Below are 27,419 nucleotides of genomic sequence, written 5' to 3' on the forward strand. Positions count from 1 at the left end.
CCCTGAACCACAGCAGGTTAGAAAGGCCTGTTCTAGATGAAGAAAATTAAAGGCTATGTTTATCTTTTTGCTAAACAAAGCTATAGCAATTTAGAAGTCCAGACTTCGCAAGCACAATGTAGGTTTTTACTTCTCATTTCCACAGAGATGCACCACCTTCTGCCAGCTCAGAAAATCTCTCTTCTAATCCCTTCAAACAAATGATCTGTGTGACCTCACCTCTCTGTCAGTGAGAACTGTCCTCTTGCAGACTGTATAAACTCTTTTCTGGGCTTGCCATCAAAGAGAAAAAAAAAACGAAGAGGAGGAAAAATACGAGAGGTATCTTCATAACAAATGACTGACTAAAGAAAATATACGCAAGATGACCTTGTTTAGAGAACTGTGAAGAATAGCACAGTTGACATCTTGTACTAAGCCTGTCGGAATCACAACTTCCTGGACCTGAAATTAATTTCTTCTTTAGTCTCTTCTTTGCTGGTCTTTATGTTCAAAAATGGAAACATAATTTGGCTTAATTTCTTGCTTCACTTCAGCAAGAATCTGTGCTGGGCTTTTTTTAGTTAAATGTTAACTATGAAGTCACTAGAATAACCTGATTTATTTAAAGGTTTTTTTTTTTAAAAAAAAAAGTAACCCTCATTAAAAAAAATAAAACCAAATAGGCTAGGCACTTTATGAATAATTAAATTGCAGCAGGAGCTGAATCAGGGCTCTTGCTGGTTTTTTTTTTATCATGACTGCAATAAAGGATGCAATTTTGATCTCTCTCTGAATTTTCATGGACTTGGTTACAATTTAATTCTCCACATAAAGTACAGTCTGCTTAAGACAAGAAACAGAACATAAGAAAGCTACCCTGGTTAGTATTGCAAGCACCTCGGTTGGATTTGTATTTATGCTCTACAGAAGAAAAGGATACTACGATAAAAACATTCTTAGCCTGAATTTATGCCTCTGTACACTCTTTACGTTTCACTACAGGAGTCTGCAATACATCTCTGTATATTGTCTGATTCTCTGAATCATCTTGTAAACAAGGTGATTTTATCTCCAGTAGCAAGCTAATCCACTGTAGTACATAATGGTAGTAAAAATAAATGATAGACCTGCACAGCCTAACAATGGACGCAAGGAAATCAACACCCAGGAAAGCTTACTGGATAAAAGAATCTGCATAATTAGATGAAAATATATACTCAGCCATCTCAGAGCAGCATGCTCAGATCACAGAATTCGCTGCTTGCAGCACACAGGTAATAAAGGTACACGGTTTTTCTGAGACCAGTGACTAGCTGACAAAATACAATCTTTCCACAATTCGCCAAAACATAGTTAATAAAATATTCTATAAAACCCTAAGATAACTGTGTTTACTGCCTATACAAGCAAAAAGGACTTTGAAACAATTAACAGTTATGGGAAAAGGTCAAATCTGTTGATCTGCTTTCTCTATATCCATCTATCTTCCACAAAAACGTCTTCCTCTCCTGACCAAAGGGATGGGAGCCCTCCAAATTTGAAGAACTACAGTTTATTAGACGCTCTCAAATCAAAAGATGGAACTTTGTTTCTTAGTGCCCAATTAAAACATAATTATGATGGATAGGACTCTTATGGAAAGCACTTTAAAAACATTTCCTGCATATAAAACCAAAATATCACATAAGCATTGCTATCACTAACAAAACTGTCATCATTCTTATCACAACAAAAGATACATAAATCAAAATACTTTTAAGATGAATGGGATACCTGGAAAATTATTCAAAGTTTAAGTGATTCCAAATAAATTCTGGAAAACAGGACACAGTACTTATATGTAACAGTGTTATCCGCCTATTACATAAATCAAATTCAATGACAAAAAGAAGTCAGATAGAAGAAGAAAGAATGCCCACTTTTTGTTCTTCCAGACACTTTTTCCTGCCAAATGGTTATTATCCTTCTGATTTAAAGATTTCTTAATAATTACTTTTTCAAAGCAACTGAAAAAAAAATAAAACACCACCAAACCTTCACATGTGGAAGAAGAAACACCATCTACAGCTGACAAATACATCCAGTGCTGGTGCTTCAGAAGACTAATCCTGGTATAAGGTTATCTGTATTATCTAACAGACACATAAAATAAAACTTCTGAAGCATAGAGACCTAACATTCTAATTTCTATATGACTAATACGACACTTGTATGCGATCTACTAATTTTGACAGATTCTTTCTGTAAAATGTTTGTGACATGAGCAACCTGAAATAGGTTTTTAATTATTATTTTGTTAAAGGAAGATTATGAAGGTGAATTGTCTGATCACTGACTTTGCATTGCATTTCTAAAGTGTTATAATCTTCCTCTATCATATGCGTTTTAAAATATCTATGTATACCTATATTTTACAGAGAAACACAGTGACATAGTATGCAATAGAAAACTGCTTTTGTCTCACATCGGCTGTAGGCTCACAAAGGTGGAAACTCTCTGTCTAAAAGTTAAAGTTTTCTCACTGGTAGGTACCAACAGGCTAGTTTAAACAGGCTAGATTTATGTTGTATGTTACACCACTATTTCAGTTAAAAAAAAAAAAAAAATGAGAAAACATAAAATCTGTAATTGTTGGGGAGTAAAAAGTCAGTGCAACCCAACTACAGCCGATATGCTCAGGCAGAGAAGTCAATCTAGCCTAATGCTGCAGCTCGAAGCCTTGGAGTACAGAAACTTTGGCAAAGAAAGGTGCACAAAGTCACATTTTCAGGTTCTGCAACAAAACCAACCTAGAGATCATGCAGTGTTATTGCTTCCTTTCTGGAGGGCTGAATTCCCTACAGGAAGATCCCACCAGAGCAAGCAGGAGTAGACTCTACCTGAGAAAGGCGACTGACTCCTGCTGACATACCAGGACTCTGCATCCAAGAAGGTGCCTCTACCCACTGGGAAGAGTCACAGGGTTACCACTGATGACCTTGACCTGGATCAGGGGGAAAGCCAAGAGACACCTCACCGTGCTGAGCCAAAGGAGAGTTAAGGGGATGTACCCACCAGAGGAGGACCCCGTCCCTCTGACTATAGGAAACAGTATCAAGAGAAAGCCTTATCCCATATTGCCCTACCAACAAAAGAGGAAGATCTCCTTGCCTCCTCTGCTGTCTCAGCTCAGACCTTTCCCTGAGCTGACCTGATGTTCTGAGCTAGCAGGGAAACATCCCTGATTTGAATTGACTCATGGGTAGATCCAGTGAGCAACAAAGCCAGAGCAAGCAGCAGCAAGCAGGCAGGAGACCAGGAACAGAGAGTGAGGCAGAAGTGAGGGGTTAAAAACAGGACCTCTCCTTTTTCATGGGGGTTAGCATTGCTCGATCCATCCGGTGAAAGCACAGCCTCACTAAGAGCAGAAGAAATCAGACTGTGATCCATGGGCTCAGTGTGGAAGTGATTGGATGGAGAAACGCTGTGTTTCCTTTGCCTCCCTCTTGCCCTCCTGGAACATATTGCTTGGCAATGCTTATTTGTTTAATTCATTGTTTGTGAGCATAGAAGAGAAGTTTGATGAGTGCCAAGATTTCATTTTCTGAGTACCTGCTAAAAGGCTTAATTCAGCGCTTTTTCGGCAAAGATTCTTGGAAGTTAAATGCTCCCTATTCAGTCCAAACCTGACAAGGCTAAAACCACGTTTTGCAGGTGGAGATATTTTACTGCATTTCTTAAAATTTCAGTTTTGACGCCTCCACAGAGTTCTTAGGATGGATGCTTGTCTGGTATCTTTCCTCCACATGGGCACTTGTTTTGCAGCATAAAAATTGATGTTCTTCAAATGGCACATACACTCATGAATGTTAGAAATACATATGAAGGTTAAAAGATTTTAAGACACACTGTGTGCTTCAGAAGCAAAGAAGAAAACTTTCAAAACCACAAAGACTGCAGCTTAGTTTTATGGCCAGGCTCTGAACTGTGGCCTTATCTACTTTTTGCTGGATAAGCAGGAAACAGTGACTTCAGTCCTGTGTCACGGGGCTGCTCTGACTGAATGCTCACCAATATACCATATCTAACAGAGACTACAGTCAGGGAGAAAAATTAAAAAAAAAAAAAAAAGGCTAAATAACATTCCTTTAAATACAGTTCTCCAGCACATTCTACTCTCTGTCATGGGTAGAAAATACTATCAGAGAGCTTTTTTTACGTGTGTTGCGTATCATAATTATGGCAACTGATAAAATGTTTATTAGGAAATTGTATTCAGGCTGCAAGCGTCTACTAAGGAAATCTCTCCATATAGGATGTAACTACTCAAGAAACAAACACCTCCCTCCACCCCACATTGTAATTTCACATTTTCCATCTCATTTCAAGAAATAGCTGGGCCTTCTAGAACAATTTTACACTTTGCTATGAAAAGTGATCATCGTGCTCAGGCAATTAAATACTAATGAATAGGTCTTGGTAAGGTAATTTTTTTGGTACTTTTAAAATTCCACTTCCTTTCTTCTTGTTCTGTGTATTTCCCCTCTCAACACAATTAAACTAGGTCCAGCTGGGAGGCTACCTATGCAATACAGACATGTGGGATGAATAGTTCCTATGTATTGCAGTACTTTTCTCTCTTGCAATGCTATTTACAACTAGAAGGATTTCCCTGAACTGCTATGAGGTGTTTTAATCCACCTCAGTCACATCTCAGCATCCAGAGGGATACATTTTTGTTATTTTCTGGTTTGTTTGTTGTTTTTTCTTTTTAATTTTCCTCACCTAAAATCTTTCTGTTGTACTGCTGTGTTTACAAATTGCCAGAGATCCAAACTGTTTTAATTCCCGAAGGATGTGTCATTCCATTTGTCACCTACACAGCCAGAACAGCCAAAGCTATGTCTCATTGCTATCAGAGATTCCCCTGCAGCCTGCAGTGAAGACCTTGGTGAGGCAGGCTGTCCCCTTGCAGCCCATGGAGGTCCACTGTGGAGCAGATATCCACCTGCAGTCCATGGAGGATCCCACATCGGAGCAGGCAGATGCCTGAAGACTTGTGACCCCACAGAGGACCCACGCTGGAGCAGTCTGTTCCTGAAGGACTGCACCCTCTGGAAGGGATCCACACTGGAGCAGTTCATAAAGACCAGCAGCCCGTGGGAAGGACTCGCATTGGAGTTCATGGAGGACTGTCTCCCACAGGAGGGGCTCCACACTGGAACAGGTGAAGAATGTGAGAAGTCCTCCCCTGAGGAGGAAGGAGCTGCAGAAACAATGTGCGATGAACTGACCACAAGCCCTGTGTCCCTGACCCCTGTGCTGCTGGTGGGGAGGAGGTAGAAAAAATTGGGAGTGAAGTTGAGCCCAGGAAGAAGGGAGGGGTGCAGGGTAGGATGTTTTAAGATTTGGTTGTATTTCTCATTACCCTATTCCGATTAGATTGGCAGTAAATTAGATTAGTGGGTTTTAAGTCAGGTCTGTTTTGCCTGTGATGGTAATTGCTGAGTGACCTCCCTGCCCTTATCTCGACCCAGAAGACTGTCATTGTATTTTCTCTCCCCTCTCCAGCTGAGGAGTCATAGAGCAGCTCTGGCAGGCCCCTGGCATCCAGGCAGGGTCAATCCACCACAACCTCATGTTACCATCAAATAAGGATACCATCGAACTCTTGATGCCCACTCAGGATACAGCTCCACAGCATCTGAAGCTGACCTAAGGAGCAGTGTGGTATCACTGCCAACCAGAGGCGCTTCCTCACGTCCTTCTTTGTTGCTGGTTCAGGAAGCTAATCAGATGAAAATCACCCAAAAGGAAAATTTTGGGGGTTTAGCCAAACCATTTCCCTGAACTGATTCTCTACCTGGTCACAAGTGTCGGTTCCTCTGCCTGGCAGAGGACAAGACCATGTGGCCAGAACACAGGACTACCCAGCCCTAGATTTAGACTGCTGTCAGCATTATATGTTCAAACCGGATTTAACAAAGTAAATTTGGGTCCTAAAAGCAGTCCAGCTTCAACAGCATAAAGATTAGGGTGCACTTGTTTCCTCAGAGGGGACGTCCTTAGACTTAAAGGCAAGAAATGAAGTTTGAAAAGGATCAGTCTTTTATTCACATCTGTATTAATGACCTTGGCAGAGAAAACAGCAATGCATTCATGAAAGCTGCAGATGACAAGAGTTGTATAAATCAAAGATACAACATCATACAAAAATAACTGATTTTGAAGAGGGCAAGAATAAATATGGGTTGACATTTAGCTACACAATATGCAAGGCTACATCCTCAGAGATGACTGTTAATTATTTCTAATTATTAAGGTGTGATCTCTTAAGAAGCAGGGGTATGAAAAAGCCATGAGATCACCAATTGATTACAAAATGAGCATGCACCACCAATGTGATACAGTTGTGAAAGACAGGTACAATAATATAAGCACAGCAGGTACCAAGAAATATTAATGTGGTTGTACAAGTGCAAGTTTCTTCTCCTTGTTCTTTTTTTAATTTTTTTTTTTTTTTTTTTTTCAGTTTTGTCAATGTTCAAATAAGAGCAGCATAAGGGTGAAAATCCAAATTTCATGGCTGGGCACTGAGCCAGTCCTTAGGTAAGAAATTAGTGACTCCAATGAGCCAATTGCCTTTTGTACAGCATTTCTGCTACCTCAACCCTAATGAGACCCCAGTTAACTTGAATGCAACAAACTGCTTTGCCATGACCAGTCTGACAAGCAGTCTGTGACAGAACCTCAGTCTACAATGAAAGCTGTCCTTCCTCCAGATGATAGTGACTGGAGAAAATATTAAAGTAGCCTGGCAAACTATTTTTACAGTGGCAGTACTGACATACCCAGAGTTGGAAACTCAGCCATTATCGCTATTAACAGATCGACAGGCATTAAAGACAAAAATTACTTTGCATTTCCACACAACCTTCTTCAGCTTTAAAGAAATTAACTTGTGGAAAATCGCAGACGAACAAAACTGGAACCTGCTGTTTTTCTGCCACGGAAGTGTCCGTCACTGTCCAAACAGAACTCCAACTCTAGCTCCCCCGTGGCAAGGAAGACGTGAACAATTTTGAGCATGACGGGGGTGGGTAGCAATGGGTGCGTATCGGCACCCGAGTCGTCGTTCCCCGCCCCCCGCAGCTCCAGCGAGCGCCGCGGGACGCTGCGGTGTGAGCGCGGCGCACGGGCTCGAACCCGCGGGGAGCCGAACCCAACCACGAACCACCCCCGCCGCCCGCAACGCCCCTATCCGTCGGCGCGCACCCGCAGACGCGCCCGCAGTCACACACAAGCACACATTCAAACCCCGCAGCCCCTTGCTGGCGGCCGTTCACAAGAAGCGGGACTCATCTTCGTTTAGCGGCCCCGCACCTCCGCGCCCGGCCCGGCCCGGGGCCCGCCGCCCGCTAAGCCCCCGCTCTCGTTCGCTCCCGCCCGGCCCGGCACGGCCCAGCCCCGCTCCCGCCACCCCCCCTCTGGGGCCGCCCGGATGTCACTGAGCGTCGTCTACGGAAACACGGGAGTCGCAGTACCTGGGTCCTACCTCGACCGCGGAAGAGCCCGAGCCACTGCCTCCCTAGAAACCCTCACCGCCGTTCTCCGGGGCGCCTCCTCCGCCCCTCAGCCTCTCCCCTCCCCGCAACCAGCCCGGCGCCGCGACAGAACGGCCCCGCTCCCTCCCCCGCAGCGGTCGGCGGGGCACGTTGATAGTTCCTTTGCGGTCAGGCGCGCCGCGGGCAGCTCGGGTGGGCGGAGGGACAGCGAAGGCCCCCTTGGGCGCCGGGCGGGGGTTGACGTGTCGGTGGGGAGCGGCGGCGAGCGGGAGCATCATGTGAGTGAGCGGCCGCGCTGCCCCTCTGTCCCTTCTTTCCTTCCCCCCCCCCCAACCCTAACCCGGTGCTTTCCCCTCGCTCTCCCCAGGTCGAAGGTCACCTTTAAAGTGACGCTCACCTCGGACCCGCGGCTGCCCTACAAAGTGTGAGTGCAGTGCTGGGGCGGGCCGGGCTGGGCCGGGTGCTGCGGGGAGGCCGTGAAAACCGGCGGCGTCGCAAACATACGCGCCCCTGGGCCGCGGGGCATTAGGGATCACCCTGATGGGGTCACCCTGACGGGGCTCCCGCGCCCGCGGGAAACGTGTTTTTCTCCCTCCGTGCGAAAGGACGAGCGGTTTTCTGCTGTTCACTCGGCTGTCGGGGCTTTTCCCGTTGTCTTACGACCGCGCGTGTCCCTCTAGGCTTCGGTCTAGGCCTCAAGTAGTACAGGCGTACCTTTGGGGAGAGTATTGCGTTGGTAGAAGTGAAGTTTTAGTGAGTAGTTTAATAGCAAATAAAGCTGCTTTTCAGTTTGTCTGAGCGGTCACCTATTTACTTACGTTGTCATTTCAGGTTAAGTGTGCCTGAAAGTACACCTTTCACAGCTGTCTTGAAGTTTGCTGCAGAAGAAGTAAGTGGAAAGTGGTGACGTTGGTTTTTAACTTCCTGAAAGCAAAAGCTTTTTAATTGTAAAATGAAATTGTTAATTCAGCACAAAGAATGCTCTTGTTAGATGCACATGAGTATAAGCTTTACTGATGTCTGTGTGGGCCTTCCAAAACTTTCAGAATCCTATATTTATCTGCTCTTGGTCGGTTTCCACATCAACAGCAGGTATTGACAGACTTCCTGTTCTTTGCAGTTAAGTTAAGCCATTTTGTATCAATAATATAAAAACTTAGGATAGCGAACGTAATTAAATGATGCTGCTGTTGCATATTTAGTATTTTAAATTGTTTGTGTAGAATATCCACAAAATTCTCTGGAATTATTCAGGAAATTCTTAAACTCTTCTCACATTCAGTTCCAGTAGTATTGGAAGACATACAGTTTTTGATTATTGAAGGTATTGAGATCGGGCATATGGGTTAGATTCAACAAAACAGACTTAAGTGGATAAGACTTGGATAATGCGTTCTTTGGCTGCTGGGTGTTTGATCTTTCACAGGGAACCCTAAACCAATAGGTGCCTAAACATAATGTATTTGGAGAGAGGCACTTCGTTTGTTGCAGATTAAGTGTACAGAGATTGAGATGTTCATCTGGGTGTACAATGAGAAATAAAATACTTGAAAACATGGTGGCTTTTTTCCTCAGCAAAGAGATTCAGCCAAGAGTCTGTTCTGCAGTTCCACTTCTGTATTTTTAGGAAAACTTGGGAAATTTAGGGTTATTGAAAATTTCATTTGTTCAAGCATTGGCGTTGCAGTAAAATAAATAACTAGGAAGGATAACGGACCTGGTGTCTTGCCTTTCCTTGTGTTGTTAGTGTTATAGCACTATGTGACAGAAGTTCTTGGTGGAAACACAGCTTGTGGGGGCAGGTTGTGGGTTGGTTGTTTCTCACAACATTACCTGAACAGAATAATATACAGAATAATAAATGCTGTTAAGGATACTTGTTGATGTAGGTGCTTTTATTTTCTATGATTTTTTTCCAATTGTTTATAATCTGAACTAATGCAGCTGTGCCCACAGAACCCATACGTGGAGACCTAGGCTGAAAAGTCCAACAGAACTCTGAAGTGCCATTTCTGCTGTAGTTGTGGGCTGCTTCCAAAAGAGACAGTCCTCTTCCCCTTCCAGCCCTCATTAGAGGTTCCAGTCACCTCACACATGCCAGCTCGAGGTCTGATGGAGTTGCAGACTGAATCGTTCAAACAGGGTCTTTTTCGTTAATCGTTAATCAAAGGGTCTTTTTTGACGTTTCTTTGCTGTATCAGTGAGTTGAACTTGGTTCATTGCTTTATTGGGCTCACTTTTGCTGCCACCATCTGCATGCAGCTTAAGCTGGTATGGGGTGTCGCGTCTTCCAAAACTGACCCTGGCTGTTGCTTCCTTCCCTTCTGTCGCCCCTTTGAACATACTGTCACAGTTTCATCTTGGAGAGGGAGTCTGGGTTCAGAATGAGCTGTTTTTTCTTGCTGGGTTAGTCTTTATACCTGTTATTTCTCTAATCTGGATTCGTGCTGTTGCTGCTCACCTGAGGGACCAGGAAAACTGCCTGGGACTGAGTAGCTGGAGATAAGAGGAGTGAGGGGCCATTTCTGGAGGGAGGGTTGCTGTCAGACCTGTTCACATTAGCTGCTCATGGCACCACGGTGTCTGGTAGTGATAGGGTCCTCTGTGAAGGGAATTTAAAGAGGAATTAATTACTTGAATATTCACGTTTAGCAAACCATTCTTTTAGTTGATCTCTTTTGAGCATCTGTGAGAGTTTTGCTGATTGACCTCAGACCAGTCTGAATCAGTACTTTTTTATAACGCAATTGTAGATGTTTTTTGAAGGCTCACAGGAAATACTGAAAATGTGTGATGGAACGTAAAAGAGCCCGGTGATGTTAATGCTCGCTGGATTAATTCCATCAGATGTCTCTACAACAAACACTTTCTTTCAAAGAAAATACAAAGAACACTTCATTAAACTCCCTCCCCCCACAACCAGTGTGAAGCACTTTTGTATTAGCTTGTGTCAGTATTAAATAGAAATTAGTAACATGAATGTATGATTGTTTTTTCAGAATATGGCTTTTTTTTTAGTTGTCATAGCTGATATGTTACTAAAGCCTTTTACATGTCTGTGAGACCAGGCAGGACTAAATGCTTTGTAAACTCAGAGCAAAAAAAAAAACCTGTTAGACTTTTCCCCAGGAGAGAAGCTACTTTGATCCTTTGTGAATTGTCATTGGAAACAATGAGAGAGAATTTTTGTCTTCTATAAATGCTTTCTGTTCATTGAACAGCATAACTTACCGTGTCGCGGTATCTTCTGCAAAACATGTAAGGAAAAGGTCAAACTGTAGCCCTGGATTTTGGACAAAGAGGATAGTTTGTCTCTAGGGGAAGTGCATTATCTCCTCAGTAATTAGAGCTCAGTGGACAGAGAAGAATTTAAGTTTCGGCTCTTTAGCCTTAGCAAGTTTCTACTGAGTTTTTCTTCAGAGTCTTAAAGTTTGATGAAATCATAACCAGAATTTCCCTGGAACAGTAGAACTGTGGCCCTGATGGAGAATGGTCTTCTTGATGCAAGTTTCAGACACTGTGCTTTGTCAAAGGTTACAGTTTTTCCAAGTAAAGTTTTCTGAATTACTTTCATTGCACAAAACATGTTCCCTTTTTTTTTTTTTTCTTGGAAATAACTGAAATACACAACAGATTTTTTTCTGTCATCTCTAGCAGGTCACATAACATGTGAAAGGTCATTGTACACAATCTGTGATTGGCAGAGCTGGAAGTGAAAGAAAACTGGATCATTAATAGGGAGATCTCAGGAAGTCTCAATCATTTGTAGCAGTCTCAGCCCTTCCCAATATATACACTTGGCAGTGATAATTTGGATAATGCAAATTTAACTCTTTCCTTTTTTTTTTTTTTATTTTATTGTTGTCATACAGACTATATATAAAAGCATAAATTGAAATGTAGAGTATTCAAAACACTACTCTCTTCAGTTTTTATCTATCTATAGTTCTTTCCTCAATTGTCACAGTTTATTGTGGCAGTGTTAATGTTCTCGCTTACAATATGTGGTGCCCATTGTTTTTTACCTTCATGTGTTAGATGTACGTGGGACAAACCACAGAGGTACATTTGCACAATACTTACAAAAAACCTCCTTGCATTTGTGGAATTATTACTAAACTAGTCATCCATTTCCATTAAATAAATAGAAAGGAGGCTGAAGTGCTTTGAGAGGAGCTTCCACTGATACTTGCTGATGCAGAGGCATCGCTTTGTACCCTGTGGGTTGTTCATTGTGCTAAGTGAAGGAAGTCCTTGGTCTTCAGAACAACCAGGTAGCACTGATTGACTGGTACCCACCCTACCCTGTCCAACCACATCACATAGTGCAGGATTTTTCTCTGGACCTTTCTGGCTCCCTCTAGCCCTGAGAAATTATTATTTTTGGCTTCCCCATCTCAGTTCAGATCTTCTGAAATAGTTGGAAGCCTGTTTGCAGTGCAACCCCACCGAGTAGAGCTTTTCATATGGTAACACTGACCGGTGTGATGTGCATGGCGGTGGGGTGCTGTGGGGACTCAGGGTGGTGACTGAGGGTACAAAGCCTGCGCAGGCTGGTGTCAGAAATCTGAGGGAGCCAGATCTGATGCAGTGCTGTTAGTGCTTCCTTTTGTAAGCAAATCCTGGAGTCAACTCTGCCCTCGGAGCAGTGCCGTTGGAGAGCTCCCAATAGAGCCACAGAGAAAGCTAGGAACCAGATTAGCTCACGCTAATTCTTATTTAACTCCTGTTAGACGTAACAGATATGCTTCTCAGAAGTTAATTTCCATTCATGTTTTAGGTATTCCTTTATTTAGTATAATAGCTAATATTTCTTAACTTTTCAGATGCTTAACTTTTATATTTTATCCAATGAGTAATGATAATTGCATTTAATTAGTTGTTTAGTACTGCAAATTTCGCTTTCTCTATTGAGGTGTCTAATCAACTTTGACTTTAAACCTTATTTTGCGCTCTCTGTAAATATGAGAAAAGATTCCACTCAGAACTTTTTTTGTACCTGAACCAGTTAAAATTGTAATTGCTTTGAATATCCCTCATACATTTTCTGCTTTAACTGTGTGTCTTACGTTGTTTTGTCCTACTCTTATTTCCTTTAGTTCAAAGTTCCTGCAGCAACAAGTGCCATTATAACAAATGGTGAGAATATAGTTTATATATATATTTTTAATAGTTTTTGTATTGTAGTTTCAGTGAAATGGTATTGACAAAAGCGAAGTGTCTTTTCTTTCACAACCTCTACAGCCTGCAACCTGAATTTAATAATATTGCAGTGTTCTTTAAATTGCTTATGCCTGGGGTGAAGGTGTTAAACTACTAATACTATTAATTTGATTTTGTTCAAATATATAGCTTGGATTTTCTGTGCTGAAGGTTTCTTCTTAGCTCCTGTGATAAGATTATTTTTCGTTATAGGATATAGCTGCATGAAGACCTCATGTAATAATTATATCTTGTTGATTATATATATATTATATATTGTTGAGCTGTAAGTTTAGTGTAGTAAATTGTAATATGTCTGTTTCATCTACCTCTCTTTTTTTTCTCTTTTTTATTTTTTTTTTAATTTTTCTAGATGGTATAGGAATAAACCCTGCACAGACAGCAGGTAAGTTATCATTTATGAAGCCCATTATTAAAAACCTCAAGTATTTTTCTTTTAAACTACTGTGTAGCATTTGGGGTTGATTTATACTTTAAGTTTTGATTCCTTAAATGGGAGAACCATTACCCAGCAGTTGGACACTACAGTCAGTGTAGGGTGTAAAGGTTAAATCCACAGAACTGCTGTTCAGCATTTGTTTATTTAGGTTTGTGAAAAAATGAGGCACTTCTGATTCTCAGAGCTTACCTATTTAGTGTGCAGTTTAAAAGAGCAATGCTGTATTATGTGCTACTGAAATAACAAGCAATAGCTATATTTTTTCTCCACCTAGTTCGGTAGTATTTGCTATTTAGCAGCACTTCTCATGAGATATGTTTAAAAAATAATACTCATTTTTATGGCAGGAACGCTAGGTGCTTTGGAAAACATGTTTTCAAGAAGAGACGATCTTCTTTGCCGATAGCCCTCTTGTTTTTGCCAAGGGATTCCATATGAGAAACCTCTGATTTCAACTGTGGAGGCTTGCTATGAGACAAGAGTTTTATCTCCGTCACAGAAAAGTGTAAAGCTTTTCCCCATCGCTTCCTGAAATATATGGAAGTGTGGTACAGATGTTGAATGTACTAAGGATGGTTTGTGGTCTTGGAAGCAGGCTTCTGTGGACTTGTTCTTGAAAAGCTATAATTTTAAATTAATTTGGACAGTTATAAAAGTAGTCTAATCTCAACCCATTTGAGATGAGTTGGAGTGGAGTATCTTGTTAGGGAAGAAACGTTCATCATAACTTTTTACTAAGAAGTAATAAAAATGGCTTAGGTGCTTGTGGAACCCAGTCATCTAGTGAAAACTGAATCTAGTTTTACTCCTGCTTGCAAACATGACGAACAGTTGATAGGAGACCGTTTTTTGCGTGAGATCTCTGCCGGGTCTCATTCATTTATGCCTTCTGCCTGCCGGTTGTTCTTGAAGATACCACACCATATTTTTTTTTTCAGATCTAAAAACAGAATAAGCAAGCAAGGTATTATCAGCATACTTGGCTGTGTGTATAAAGTAAGTCCTTGCAGTGCACATAATAGTATCTGGTAGTTAGAAGAGTAGTTGCTTGACATTAGTTTGGGGAACTTCTTGGAGTTGTAAAAGGAAGCATTTAAACCTAGTGACCCATTTCTGAGGTCTGTGATTGCATCAACAACATTTGAAAATTAAGATCAAGTGAGTGTTTGTCTTCCTGCTCCAACGGAGGTTTCTATCCTTCCTGGGCTTGCCTTAGGACACCTGGATTATGGTTTGACAAGTGTGTTGCCTCAGGCAGACTCCTCAGCTGATACTGTCCTCATCATGATCCCATGACCAAGTGTGTTAAAAACCAATAATAAAACTAATAATTTAGTTTAGCTACTAGATCATCACCCACATGTAAAGCCACATGTTCACATCACCACAGAGGAATACGTAGGCAAAACAGGTAAAGTTGGTTGCTTAAGTTAAGGTATATTTACTTACTCTGTTTCTCTTCCTCAAAAGTATACTTTCATTTTGTATTATGTAGCTCGAATTAGCTGTAGCTTAATTCTGCAAAGTAAATGTATTTAGGACTACTTGTCTTGTGAATGAAAACATCCACGTGGTAGTTCATCATGCTTACAGCTGTTCATATTGAATTCACTTCTCCAGTTGGTTTGCTTTACGTCTCCTAAGTTCTTATAAATGTTGAGGAAATACTCAGTAGTGGTATAAGACAGCCTCTCACAATCAAGGGTCAGGTAAATCAAGACCATCTAGGTGTAAAATGTTTTCATCACAGCCTTAATCTTATCTGCAAATGTAAGACTAGGCATATGGATTGCACATAGGTAGAAGGTACCATTGCCCTGACAATGCTGTGGGATGTTGCCCTTAAACTGGAAGAAAACTCAAACCAAACACCAACCTGACCTCCCATCCCCCGGAGAAGAGGGAAAAAAAAAGGGGAGGGGGGGGGGGTGTGTGCAAAAAATGACCTACACCAAACCCAAGACCCAGCCCAAAATCCCTCCTCAGTTTACAAGTAAACATATATAATTCAGATACAAACTTATGTTCAGCCTTACTAATTGATATCTCAGAAACTTGATTGAGTAAAATGTACCTTTTTTCCCCCTCTTTTTTTTCTGCATATATTGAAGTTCCTGTAGATTGAACACTTGCTTTAGTCTTCAAAAACTTCCCAAAATAAGTTGATCTAGGAATAAAATCTTAGTAGTCCTTGGGGATTTCAGAGGTTTTGTACCGTTCCACTATTTCTCCAGTATGACATTCTTTTTTTCTCCTGACATGATTCCATGGAGCAGGGGAAACGAAAGCTGAAAAGGTTAGGCTTAGCACTTAATTCCTGAGTTTTTTTCAATTTTAAATCCTCAGTAGTTCAGGGAATGGTACGCCGTAACTTTAGTAAAACTACTGTGACATTAATGATGGAAACAGACTGAGAGGTGGGGTGAACTGCTGTCTGCATGAGATGCAGCTGTGGCCTGTTTTAGAACCCTGGAGTTTTATGATGGCCGTTACAATACGGATACTTTTCATCCAGGTTAGTAAGCTTAGTTCTCTGGTTTGCTGGTGCGACAGATTTGTGTTCAGTGGCTTTTCTAGATCTCTTCAATATGTGGTCTGGCCAGATCTCTAAAACCAGATTGTCTTCTGATAACACACTCTTGAACTGATTTTATGATACTGATTATGTTGAATAAATAGAAGGGTTTTGATCCTGATCCACATGTCGGAAAAGTGAAGTTTGAAAAAGGGTAGCTTTGTTCCAATATGCTAATAAACTGAACAAATGTTAAATGTCTTAATCTCTTTTATGAGAGCACTCTTCATCCCTGAAATGGGGTGCTTGGGAGAAAAAAAAAATTATTCTGTTTTTACAAGTCAACGCAAAGATGAATAAGAATAGGTAGATAGTAGTAAAACCTGATAATGTGGAATTATATAGTCTGTTTCATACAGTAGCATATAAAATTGAAAAAAAGTTCCATATAGTCATAAAATAATGCATTACTGCTAGCAGTGTGATTTCATTTTCAAGTGTTACATTTAATAGAAGAAAATAGCAGCCTGAATGGCAGTTCTGAATAAATGCAGAAAATGTTCTAGATGACTGTTAGAAACTTATAATTTTCGTACTATGTCCTCTTGAAAAGACTGTCATGATTAAGACTATACCATAATAAACATGAAGTTCAAGATTTTTTTATGCTAAAATGAGACTGACTTATGCTTGGATATGTGGAGAGCCTTCCTAAAAGAAAAGTACAGTTGAGGTTCCGAAGTTAGAAGCAGATAAGTACTGAACCAAGGAGAGAAATAAAAATTAGTATATGCATGAATGACCTCGGGGAAAAAAAAAAAAAAGTAAAACTTCGTTTCCCGATCTTGAAATTATTATGGTGTCTAAGTGAAACGAGACATTCAGGTATGGAACTGCAAAGTTTGAAAGGCCATAGCTTGCAAGTCTTATTAGATGACTTGGGGTCTGGTATTTTTATTTAAAAATAAGAGCTCTTTGGAGTAAGAGGGATAAAGTGAAATTCTGTGGAAACATAAAAAATATATTTATGGTATATTAGAGGAATTACTACAAAGATATTAAACACTGACCTAACATTATTATCCTTCAAATGTGTATGCTTGTTCTGGACACATTTTATTTGATTGGTTGGTAACACATCCTGATTTGTTTGTTTGTTTGTTCAGGAAATGTATTTCTAAAGCATGGTTCAGATCTACGGATTATTCCCAGAGATCGAGTTGGGAGTTCTTAACATCTCCTGAAAGCTTTGGAGTAAGTGACGTTGCCGTGCAGCAGAGGTCTATTTATTTTGGAACTCCAGGATACGACTAATGAATTGGCCTTTTTCAAAGCTAGGAAAAATTACTTCCCAGGATTTGATTGTTTTTTCTTTTTGAAACATAAGATAAGGTTTCATTTTCTTGTTAAAATGTATGAACTCATGCACCGATTCTTCCCTCACTAGTAGAAGAAGGGGCTGAGTGCGTGTTGCGTCCCTGAAAGGAAGATGGACTTCTCTATAGGTGTTACTGACACCACAAGGGTAAACACACAGCCGGGATCAGTAGCTATTTAAGAGATTGTTGAGCCTATTTTGTGGAAGGGGGAACTGTGTTATGATTTTGCTACGAAGAAATTGTTCCTCCTGAGTGCTAAAACTTTTGCCTTTTTTTTTTTCCCCCTCTATTTTTTTTCTAAACTTACTTCTATGTTTAGAGGAACAGTTTTCACATGGTTCAAGTGTTCAGCTCAAATAGAAGGGAAATTTCAGGGGTTTATTACACAAATAAGTAAACTGCCAAATGTTCCAAACTAATTATAAGATTTAATTGCTGAAAATATTTTAGATAAAGGAGAAAACAGAGGTTTCTATGTGTTAAAACTTCATTTGACACATTGTGCAGTTAAACTAAATGCATTTTCAGAGAATTTATGAGACCTCATCTCCTCACGTGAAGTGCCATCAGCTGAGTAGGATTACAGCATAATTTGGGAATGTGTAGGTGCTGGTCAAATATGACATTCCTTTTTCAGGAAACTGATATTGGTTCTTTCTGAAAGTCTTGTTTTGTCACTGTGTGTTACGTGGGAGACAGCATTGAATTCACTGAAATGTTTGTATTCACATTATGCGCTTCTTGTTTGTGAATTGCCAGGGGTAAACTGTCAGGTTTGTGTTTTAATTAGAGAAATTGCTGCTTTTCTTGAACTGGTAATCTACTTTGTAATTTAATATATTTGGCAAAATCTTACCTATTGCAATTTTTTACCGTGCTACTGAGTGTAACCAGAAGAGCAATGGGCAATGTAGTGCTTGATTAAATGTGTATTGTCACAAATACGACAGCCCTGTGCAATAACCATGCCCTAGAAAAATGTTCAGATAATGTGTCAGATAGTGCAGAAGTACAAAATGCCCTTCTAAGTGCGTGTAAATGGAGTATATAGAGAAAAACTCTTCTGAAAGTGGTATTTGACTACAAACATTTTCCAGCTTGTAAGATGAATTGTAAAGTTCTGGACTTTCCTTTATTTTAATAAACAATTATATGAAAAAAACTGCAAACTTTGTTCTTCTCTCGTATTCTTAATTAGATTTTGACAATAATTAAAAACTCTGCCCTTTAACCTTTTAATAAACATGCTTCGAGATTGATTTAAAGCCAAAAGATCCTTCTTATGCAGAATTCTACAGAACACTGCCCTTAAAGGGCAGAGTGCGTAGTTTCTATTAATCTAATGCCACAATATAATTAGGAAGAGCCAGATTAACTGCTTGTGATTTTTGTCTGCAAGTCTTTTGACTGAATACCTGAAAAAGCCACGTGATTCTGGAATATAACAGGAACGTTTGATTTTTTTTTCCTGTCTAAAGGTGCAATATAGTTTCCGAAAGGCCATCATGCCTAAATGCAGTTTGAAACTAAGATGCTCTGATGCTTATGTAACAGAGGGTTATGTAAAAAAAAAAAATTCCAATGGTGGCTAACATTTCTTACACTGTTACTTAGGTATGTATTTGTTCGAGGTACTGCATTGCCAGTAGTTTATGGCTCTGTTCACTTGGAACAGTAACTGGTCTTTGTAGTACTTTCTGTGTTCATTACACCTTTGTCTCAGTGTGGCCTCTAAAATCTGAACATAACTTTTCTGTTTGGTAAAGAGGCTTCGTTTCACCAGTAAAATGTACTTAGCAGGTGTTCGCAAGTTGATTTGACGTTTCCAAGTTCATTTTGCTTTGTCTAAGTCATGTTTGACATGGCTGTATAGGAAAAATTCAAGTTTAGAACCAGACTTCCTAGTGCTTGGGAGTTGTCCTAAGATTGTGGAAAGTGCTGTACTCTGACTTGTACTGGTTTGTCTAGGCATACCTAAAGGCATACTTTGGGAACCAACTCTACCTGCCCTTTGCGTTGTCTTTGACTATGGTTATAACTTGGCTGGTGTTAAATGAAATGGTGTGAAGTCTGTTGTTCGTGATTAACTTTGTCACGCTGCAGTCAATTTAAAGGGTCTTTTTTTTCTGTATTTTACATTTGTAAAAGAATGGCTGGTTTATGTTACAAAGATAATCTGTGAAGATAAATTTTGGCAGAACCATTATGTGAAAAGTCCCACCAAAACCTTTAGAGAGCCGTAATCATTCTTTTGGTTTATACAATATTATAGAAGTCTTGTTTTTCTCAAATCTATTGTTTGATAGAATTTGAAGATATCACGGAAGTTTTTCAAGGTGGGAAGCACAATGATCTGATGAAGTATAGAAGAACTGGAAGAGTTAGGAAATGGCCCTGATAATAGTTCTGTCAGTACTTATGACTTTCTACCATGTGTTCCCAGTCACAAAATCCAACTTTATTCTGTGTTTGAGATTAAAAGACCATTTTCCTCTCTTGCTGATACTAAATAATGACTGTAAAAATTGTTGACAACAGGTCTCAAAAGTTGAGAATTTTTCTTCTTTGTGTTTAGGCTGATGGTGAAAACCCAGCTCCCGCTGCTGCTCCAGCGATGTGATGAGCAGTCGGAGCGAGAGAAGGAGCTGTGCCAGCGTGGCTGCAGAACGTTAGTGGATTCTGAAGGTGCTGGGAGCACAGCAGTCCTTTGTATGGCAGCATGCAGGTGGCTGTCAAATGGAGCGCTTTAATGGGGCACTGGAAAAAACTCAGTCCTGCAGTCATCCTCGTAGCGCTGTGGAGACCGTGTTTCAGTGCTTCTGGCAGGGGCGCTAAGCTCCTGCTGGGCAAAATTCAGCCCATGTGCAATACGTAGTGTTCAGATTTAAGTACCGTGTACCCAACTATACATCTCCGTATTGAATTTCAGCCGCTGTACCGACTGATGGAAGGTAAATACGGGGGAGTATTCACAAAGGCTAGCATGATCTTTTTGAGGCTCATCTCTGCAGGCTGTTTCTGAAGTTAATAGAAGTGAGAGTCCTCCAGAGAGAGATTCAGAGCAGGTAAATGAATCTTCGGTTCTGAATCACCCTCTGGAGGAGCCTCTCTCTATACTGATTAAAGAAAGCCATTGAGGCATTAGCCTGCAGGGGCTAATGTTAACCTTTGTGAATACCTTCCCCAACAGGCAGTTCCCCCTCCTGTCAATATTATATGTTACAGCATTGTACTACCTACTTGCTGTTGTTTGATTTCGATGTTTAGCATATGATACAAAGCTCCCAAGGGACCTGTTCAAAACCAAAATTACAAGAACATGTTTGCATGAAAACAAGCCTGCTTTTTTATGTGATATAATTAGTTGAATGCATCTTTTTTTTCCTTTCTTTTTACAGCAGGTTCAGCAGCCTTGGTAGGAGTGTGGGGAAGGCTTCTTGTTCTTTACAGAAAGCTTAGTTCGATGCCAGGTGCCCACCAAAGCCACTCTATCACTCCCCTCCTCAGCTGCTGAACAGGGGACACGAAAGTACAGCAAAAGGCTCGTTGGTGGAGATAAGGACAGGAAGATCACTCGCCAGTTACCGTCAGGGGCAAAACAGACTCAACTTGGGGAGTTAATCTAGTTTATTGGCAGTTGAATCAGAGTAGGGTAATGAGAAATAAAACCAAATCTTAAAACACCTTCCCCCCCACCCCTCACTTCTTCCCGGGCTCACCTTCACTCCTGAGTTCTCTACCCGCTTGCCCCGAGCAGCACAGGGGGACAGGGAACGGGGTTTGCAGTCAGTTCATCACACGTCATTTCTGCCACTTCTTGTTCCTCACACTCTTCTCCCTTGTTCTTCACTGACCTTTTTGTCTGCAGAGTTGTTTCTCTCTTAAATTCTCAGTCCTCTCTCCAGCTGCTGTGCCTTGCAGTTTTGTTTTCCCCCTTAAACATGTTATCCCAGAGGTGCTACCACCTTCTCTGATGGGCTCAGCCTTGGCCAGTGGTGGGTCTGTCTTGGAGCCAGCTGGCATTGGATGTATCTGACATAGGGAAAACTTCTAGCAGCTTCTCACAGAAGCCACCCTGTAGCCCCCGCGCTACCAAAACCTTGGCATGCAAACCCATTCCATGTCTACAAACAAGGAAGAAAATGTGTGTTACTCCATTTTTTCAGAGTATAGAATTGGTCTCCCTTATCTCCCTGAAAAGGTTAAATGTTTCTGGAAAGCAGATTCTAAAGGGTTTGGAATGTATAGAAATAGCCACTAATAGAAAGACCACGTGTTCCTGTTTATTACTATGAAGGAAATCCTGAGGCTATGAGTGGGAACTGTCAGTGTTTCTTTTCACTGTTGAGAAATACCAGATTTTGCATGTAAGAACTGTACCAACCTTAGAAGCTTCTGATCATTTTAATGGTGAAAATCACTCTTTGATTTTGAACAATATATGAAGTTTGTCCTATAATGAAGTTCTATTTAGACCTTGAAAATAATGTTTGTGTAGTGGGAGTGGGAAGATCACTACCCACAATTCCTATCACTACTTATGAGACTTGACAAGAAATAAGTCTGGGACAGTCTGGGCATTAAAAAAGGTTTAGGATTTGTCACTGTGGAATTCTGCCTCAAAGGTAAGAGGAGGATATGCTTTGTCTTACCTATTGTGGTACGTGGTCGTTTTGCAATTCCAGGCTCTCACTGATGTCTTCTCATAGCAGAAGCTACGCGATTTTATTAGATGTGGGCTCTGCTGTTACAAACATCCTAGAAATTCAACTGAAGAGCTGTGGGCTATTTGTAAGACAGTAAACACAAGGAAAATATGTATCTGAAGCGTATCATCCACATCTAGTGAATATTTTTGCTATGGATGATCAGAAATAGCTTGGTATTAGTACTGATTCATGCTCCTGATACTTTATAAGAATCAGGCATTACTTTGAACTGCCTTTCATGTCTGTTTTTTTCTGAAGTAGTTCGTAATACTTCAGATTGCGTGCTAGCTTTGCCAAAGTGCAGTTAGTTTTTACTGTGGGACAAACTTACTGCTATGACTTTTGTAGAGTATAGAAAGAGAAATGCTTTTTCTGTGCCAAGCTGGGTTTACGCAGACCTTAACTGTATATATGCCTGTGTAAGTAACTGACTTGTGCAGCTCTCTCATTCCTTCCCTGAGGAAGCAGGACCTTGATACCTTTACTAGTTGACCAGAATAAGTGAGCTGCAGTAGCATATGGAGTGGTAAGTTGTGGCTGATGAATGGCAGTAATAATGGCAGCCACCTATAAATATGGAGAAACTACAAAGCTACGAAGAAGAATAATTCCATACGTATATGGAGTCTTTGTGATTCTCTCTGGGCAGCAAAGTTGTTGTCCTGCCTTTTATTCAAGGCAGAGCTAAAGTCAAGTCTGATCTTAAGGGCCCTGTTGTGCACCTCACTGTTACACAAGTTATTTTGGAAATACTGTTTGTATGGAGGGACTCGTCTTCCACGTAAAAGTGGTATGATCAGGCTCTTAGGATTTTTGTAGGCACTGTGCTTATTCTCCTGAAATAGCTATTAAAATTACCTATTGGTTTCAGGCATTGTATCAGTTCTTGGGTGCTGCTCTAAAAGATATAGGTTTGTTTCCTGGATATTTTTTATGTAGGGCTGTTGCAGTGGAAGGGACTGGTTCTAACAGCTAGACAGTTTTGCATATGGGACCAGATTCATACTAAAATTTGACTTGTGGGGTTTTTTTTGCTAAAATTGTGAATTTCTTATGAAAGTAATTTCTTTTATGCTGTCTGTATGGCTTCTTGCATGATAAGGAGGGAATCCAGACCGACGTCTGGGTTGACAACCCAGTGCCTCGAACCAGAGAGAGGGGGATTCCAGCTCTTGTTCTGGGGATGTATTGTATATACAACAGCCAGCAGTTAAAACAAGGAAGAGGTCATGAGCAGAAGGAGAAGACCCTTCTAAGGCAAATCTGGAGAGAGATCTCCAAATACTGATACACATCTTTTTGCTCATTTTCACTCTGGTGGTACACACCTTCCTTTACAGTTGCCTGTGTGCAGACTGCCCTTGGGTCAGGATAGTGTGTAGTCTACTGTTTTGAGTTTTCTCCCAAGAAATGAAAGAGAGGTTGATCTTCAGGATAAGGATAAAATTAGATCTTCATCTTAATACTGTAGGTGGGCCCAGCCAATCTCCTATGAGGCAGGAGGAATGCCCTGACTGCAAACTGGCAGCATCAGAGTGAGGTATTCATGGTTAACAGAGTTTTGGAGGGCTCACAGTACAAAGGAAAGGTGTTGATAAACTGGAGCAAGTCCAGTAGAGGACTACCAGGATAGTAGGGAACTGGAGCATATAATGTAGGAGGAGAGAGTGACAGACCTGGCTTTATTCAGCCTGAAGGAAAGAAAGGTAAGGGGGAATCTTTAAAACCTCTAATGGGTGGTTGTATAGAAGATGAAGGTAAAATTGAGTTGGAGGTGGACAGTGAAAGCAGTGAACAGTTGTGTAAAGCTGTGATGCTGTGACACTTGTGTGAGAAGTTTGGAATCTCATAGATGAAATATAAATGCATGTGTATTCATTACAATGTTATTATCAGCCATTTTATAATTTTTTTTTTTATGTTTAAACTGGAAACAAAAAGACAGTATTCAATGTAGCTAATCAGTTACTGTTTATTGGAGTAGCTTTCTAAACCACATTTTCCTCATATGGGGAGGGGGGGAGGGAATGTAAATAGCCTTACTGTAATAAAATGCTGTCAGAGGATCCATGTTGCTTGAAAAATTAACATCTTTCAATTCATTTTTACATTGACATTTCCAGTTAGCAGTAGTGATTTAGCAGTAGAGACCCATTAACTTGTGACAGGGTTCTGTTCTATTGCTATGGGCTCTTGAGTAGGATACAAATAATACTGGCTAACAATAACAGCAGCTAGGCATCTTTACCCCCAGCATGAATAGTGAAAGATCGTACAAGCACTCCACGTCAGTAAGCATCACCCATGCAGAGCAGATTATTAGTACATGAACAAGGGCACAGCACGTCTTGCCAACTGTATGGTAGTCAATGTTATCCATTATAGGTGACAATGAAATCAAAATGGTCCAATTATTTATGTCAGATTCATTTAATTCCCGCTTCTTGACTAAATACTGTTCCCAATGAATACGTCTATAGTGCAAAGCAAGAGTGGCCAGAGTGAGCTCAGGTACTGATTATTCTTATTTCATGGCTCGATTTTGGTCCAAGACAGACCTGTTCCAGACAGGGACTGCACGACAGTCAGTGCCATGTGGCCTCAGGTCCAGGGATCTGTCACTTAAAAGCAGGTCTGAAGTTTACCCATTTCATTTTCATTTTAATTTGTGATCTTGTGGCTGTAGAAGCTTAGGATGGAGATCTTTCTTTAATTTTCAACCTTTAGGGTCAGGGATTGCTGAAGGTTTAAGTGCCATATCTAAACATCTGCAAATGACTGAGGAAAGCAATTTTAACCATGTGCTTTTGTGAATTAGCCTGTGACTTTTAAATTTCTTCTGTCCGACTGAAATGCCAAAGGAACTTAATAATGCCAGAAAAATTTGAAGACATAGAAAATGTTTAGAGGGGGTTAAAAAAAAATCTCTAGAGGATCTTAATGAGAGCACTTGGGTGTTGCAGGAACCAATGAGATTTGACATCCCATTTTGTTGTTGTGATTCTCTCCAAACTTGCATGGGTGACCACTGCCCTGTGATTATTCACTTGCCCTGATTCTAAACACTTCCCAATATGAACTGAAGAGGTGACTCATCTCCAGGCATCTCTAAAAAACCACTCTACTTCTTTCATTTCTGACCATTCAGGGCATTCATCTGTGATATCGGTGATACTTCTGTAGGAGACATCATGTCTTCTGTCATCAAAATGGTGTAGACTACCATTAATTAAAAAAAATAATTAAAGTAATGCAGTTTATACTGGGAAGCCCACACAGCTAAGGAAACACAGCAAATAGTAAAGTGTCTTGGACCCTACTCTAAAAACAGTTACAGTTATCAAGTATTTTTAGGTCTCTGAAATAAAATGAGAAGAAAACCTGTAACTTTACCATTTTATACTGAAAGTGGCAGCTATCAAAGTAAACTGTGCATTCATTTTGTTTTCATTTTGTGCCTTAAATGCAAATTTTATTTTCAGTTTTAACAGTGAGATGCTTGCGTTGCTTGATGGCCTCAAATTAGGATGGCAAGGAAAGGCTGTAATATCTTCCACTGTTCATCACAAAATCAAGATATTTATGAAGATGTTTTTCTCAGGGTTTGTCTAGTTAGTGGAAATTATTGTAATGAAACCCTTGACAGCTTTTATCTGAAAATTTGACATTTGATAATGCTAAATACAAAATAAATTCCTGCTTATTAGTGCTCAAATTTTAGTTTTAGTACTTCTTCCCTGATATGAGTGAGGAATATCACTGCATACTAGATCTTCTGCATTGTACTGCAATTCATGTTCCAGTGTAAAAACTGAATGAAAAGACAAATAATTACTTTCATTATCCAGTGTTGGTGGACTGGAACATCAATTCTGTCTAAAACCAGAAAGAACAACAAAATGTGAAGCGGCAAATAGGTATTTATGAAATCAGTGATACCTATGATCATCTACTTAAGTTCATGTGAACTGTTAGTATTAAAAAATGAAATATTGTTATAAGCCGGATGGGGAAGATCTGCAACTGAAATGCACTGACTCTGCTTCATTTTGATTTGCCAAAAGCAGTGTCAGCGCCATTCTACTTGATTTAATGCAGAAGACTAAGTGCAAAGAATTGTAAATTTTTTAATACAGTAATTCTTCAACTATTTCTGTTGTAAACAGACTTGTATGAATTATATACATTCTACATAGGTGGAATTTCCAAAAAAAATCTAGAACTGTTGTGGAAAATTGTTAGGGGTCTAAAGTTGAAAAAGGCTGAATAAAATTGATCTGTTTTAACTATTAGTCCTGCAATAGTTAAAGAATACGGCAAGAATAAATCTGACTGTATTAGAAAGTGTTTCTGCAAACACATTGTTCTTCTGGTAAAAATGATGATGCAGTCTCTGGAGTTTTTCTAGTCCAGTGTTTTACTACACTTATTTAGAAAGTTTTTCGCAAACTCCATTTTAATTTGTGAAAATTAAGCTGCTTCTTTCTCTTTCCCCAGTGTATATTTAGAACAATTGATGCTTACAATGACTGCAGAAACCTATTTCTACAGAGTACAGGAGAAGCCTAGTCGATAAATTTAGGCTAAAAGTGGACTACTAGCACAGGTACGATGGATTCCAGAAAACAAACATGTCCTTAATGCATCTGATGAACAGTGCAGATGTGGGAGATGATTCTTCCTGTTCTCTGCAGATCATCAGTTTTATTAGCTTCCTAGCTACCCAGAGTATTGCTGGTCATAAACTCAGGCAGCTTAAAAAGCTGGCTGAAACTAAACTGAAAACCCCCCTGTAGATTCTGCTTTAATTAAATTCCTGTCAGAGGTATTCAGGCAATAAATTAATCTGGAATCTTATAAATAGCTCTGTCAGTTCAATTAATTTCTTGCATCATACATTTAAAGATGTTAATCTTTCTTCATTAAGGTGCTTTTTTCACTTCAGTTAATGGTGCCATTTTCACACTTTTTTTTTCCTAGAATTCTCTGCCCATCTACGTTTTTAGAATTTCCTTCTTTTGTTTTAATCCATTTCATCAGCTTCAGCCTTGTTCCATCCCACGTCTTTGAATTCTATTTTTCCCTTCTTTTCCTGAGGCCTTTCCACAGTTTTCATTTCTGTTATTTAACATAGCATGATTGAAGTGGTATATGTTGCTGGCTTATTCTGAATTGCTGAACAACCCTCCTGCCTGTTCTGCTTTCTTAATCCCCAGTCTAGCTGATGCCTTAACTGTTTTGTGTTTTTTTTTTTTTCTTTTCTCAGCCCCAGGGCTAATTTGGGGGGTGAGAAGGTGCTGAAATGTTAATGTACATAGGAAAACACACCAAATACAGGTTCACCAAAAAAGAAAAAAAAAAGTCTGGCATGCAGAACACAGGCTCCAGTATTCTGGAAACATAATATATCAGTCTGGACTACTCAATCATGAAATATTCTTTGTCCTTTTCCTTTAATGCTTGCTGCTTTTTCATATTGTCCTCATTGCTTCAGTACAACTAAGTTTGCGTTACTCAAAAGATTCAGAGCTGAAAGGCAATTGTGTGAGGTAGGAAGGTAGTTTGAGGTAGAAGAGCTTCCCTTTGAGCAAACACCTTAACCCAAAGTGAGCTTTCCATCTCATTGCA

At 40.2% G+C, this 27,419-nt stretch overlaps 1 protein-coding gene across 1 annotated transcript; it reads left to right on the top strand.

Moving 5' to 3' along the window:
* Nucleotides 1–7,756: 7,756 nt before the first annotated feature.
* Nucleotides 7,757–18,251, top strand: UFM1 (ubiquitin fold modifier 1). Its single transcript, XM_086481907.1, has 6 exons — nucleotides 7,757–7,804; nucleotides 7,894–7,950; nucleotides 8,358–8,415; nucleotides 12,626–12,665; nucleotides 13,102–13,134; nucleotides 16,870–18,251. Coding segments are annotated over exons 1-6 (258 nt in total). The 5' UTR covers nucleotides 7,757–7,802; the 3' UTR covers nucleotides 16,938–18,251.
* Nucleotides 18,252–27,419: the final 9,168 nt, after the last annotated feature.

The sequence above is a fragment of the Leptosomus discolor genome, chromosome 1 (assembly GCF_034619465.1).
Source record: "Leptosomus discolor isolate bLepDis1 chromosome 1, bLepDis1.hap2, whole genome shotgun sequence".
NCBI classification, from domain to species: domain Eukaryota; kingdom Metazoa; phylum Chordata; class Aves; order Leptosomiformes; family Leptosomidae; genus Leptosomus; species Leptosomus discolor.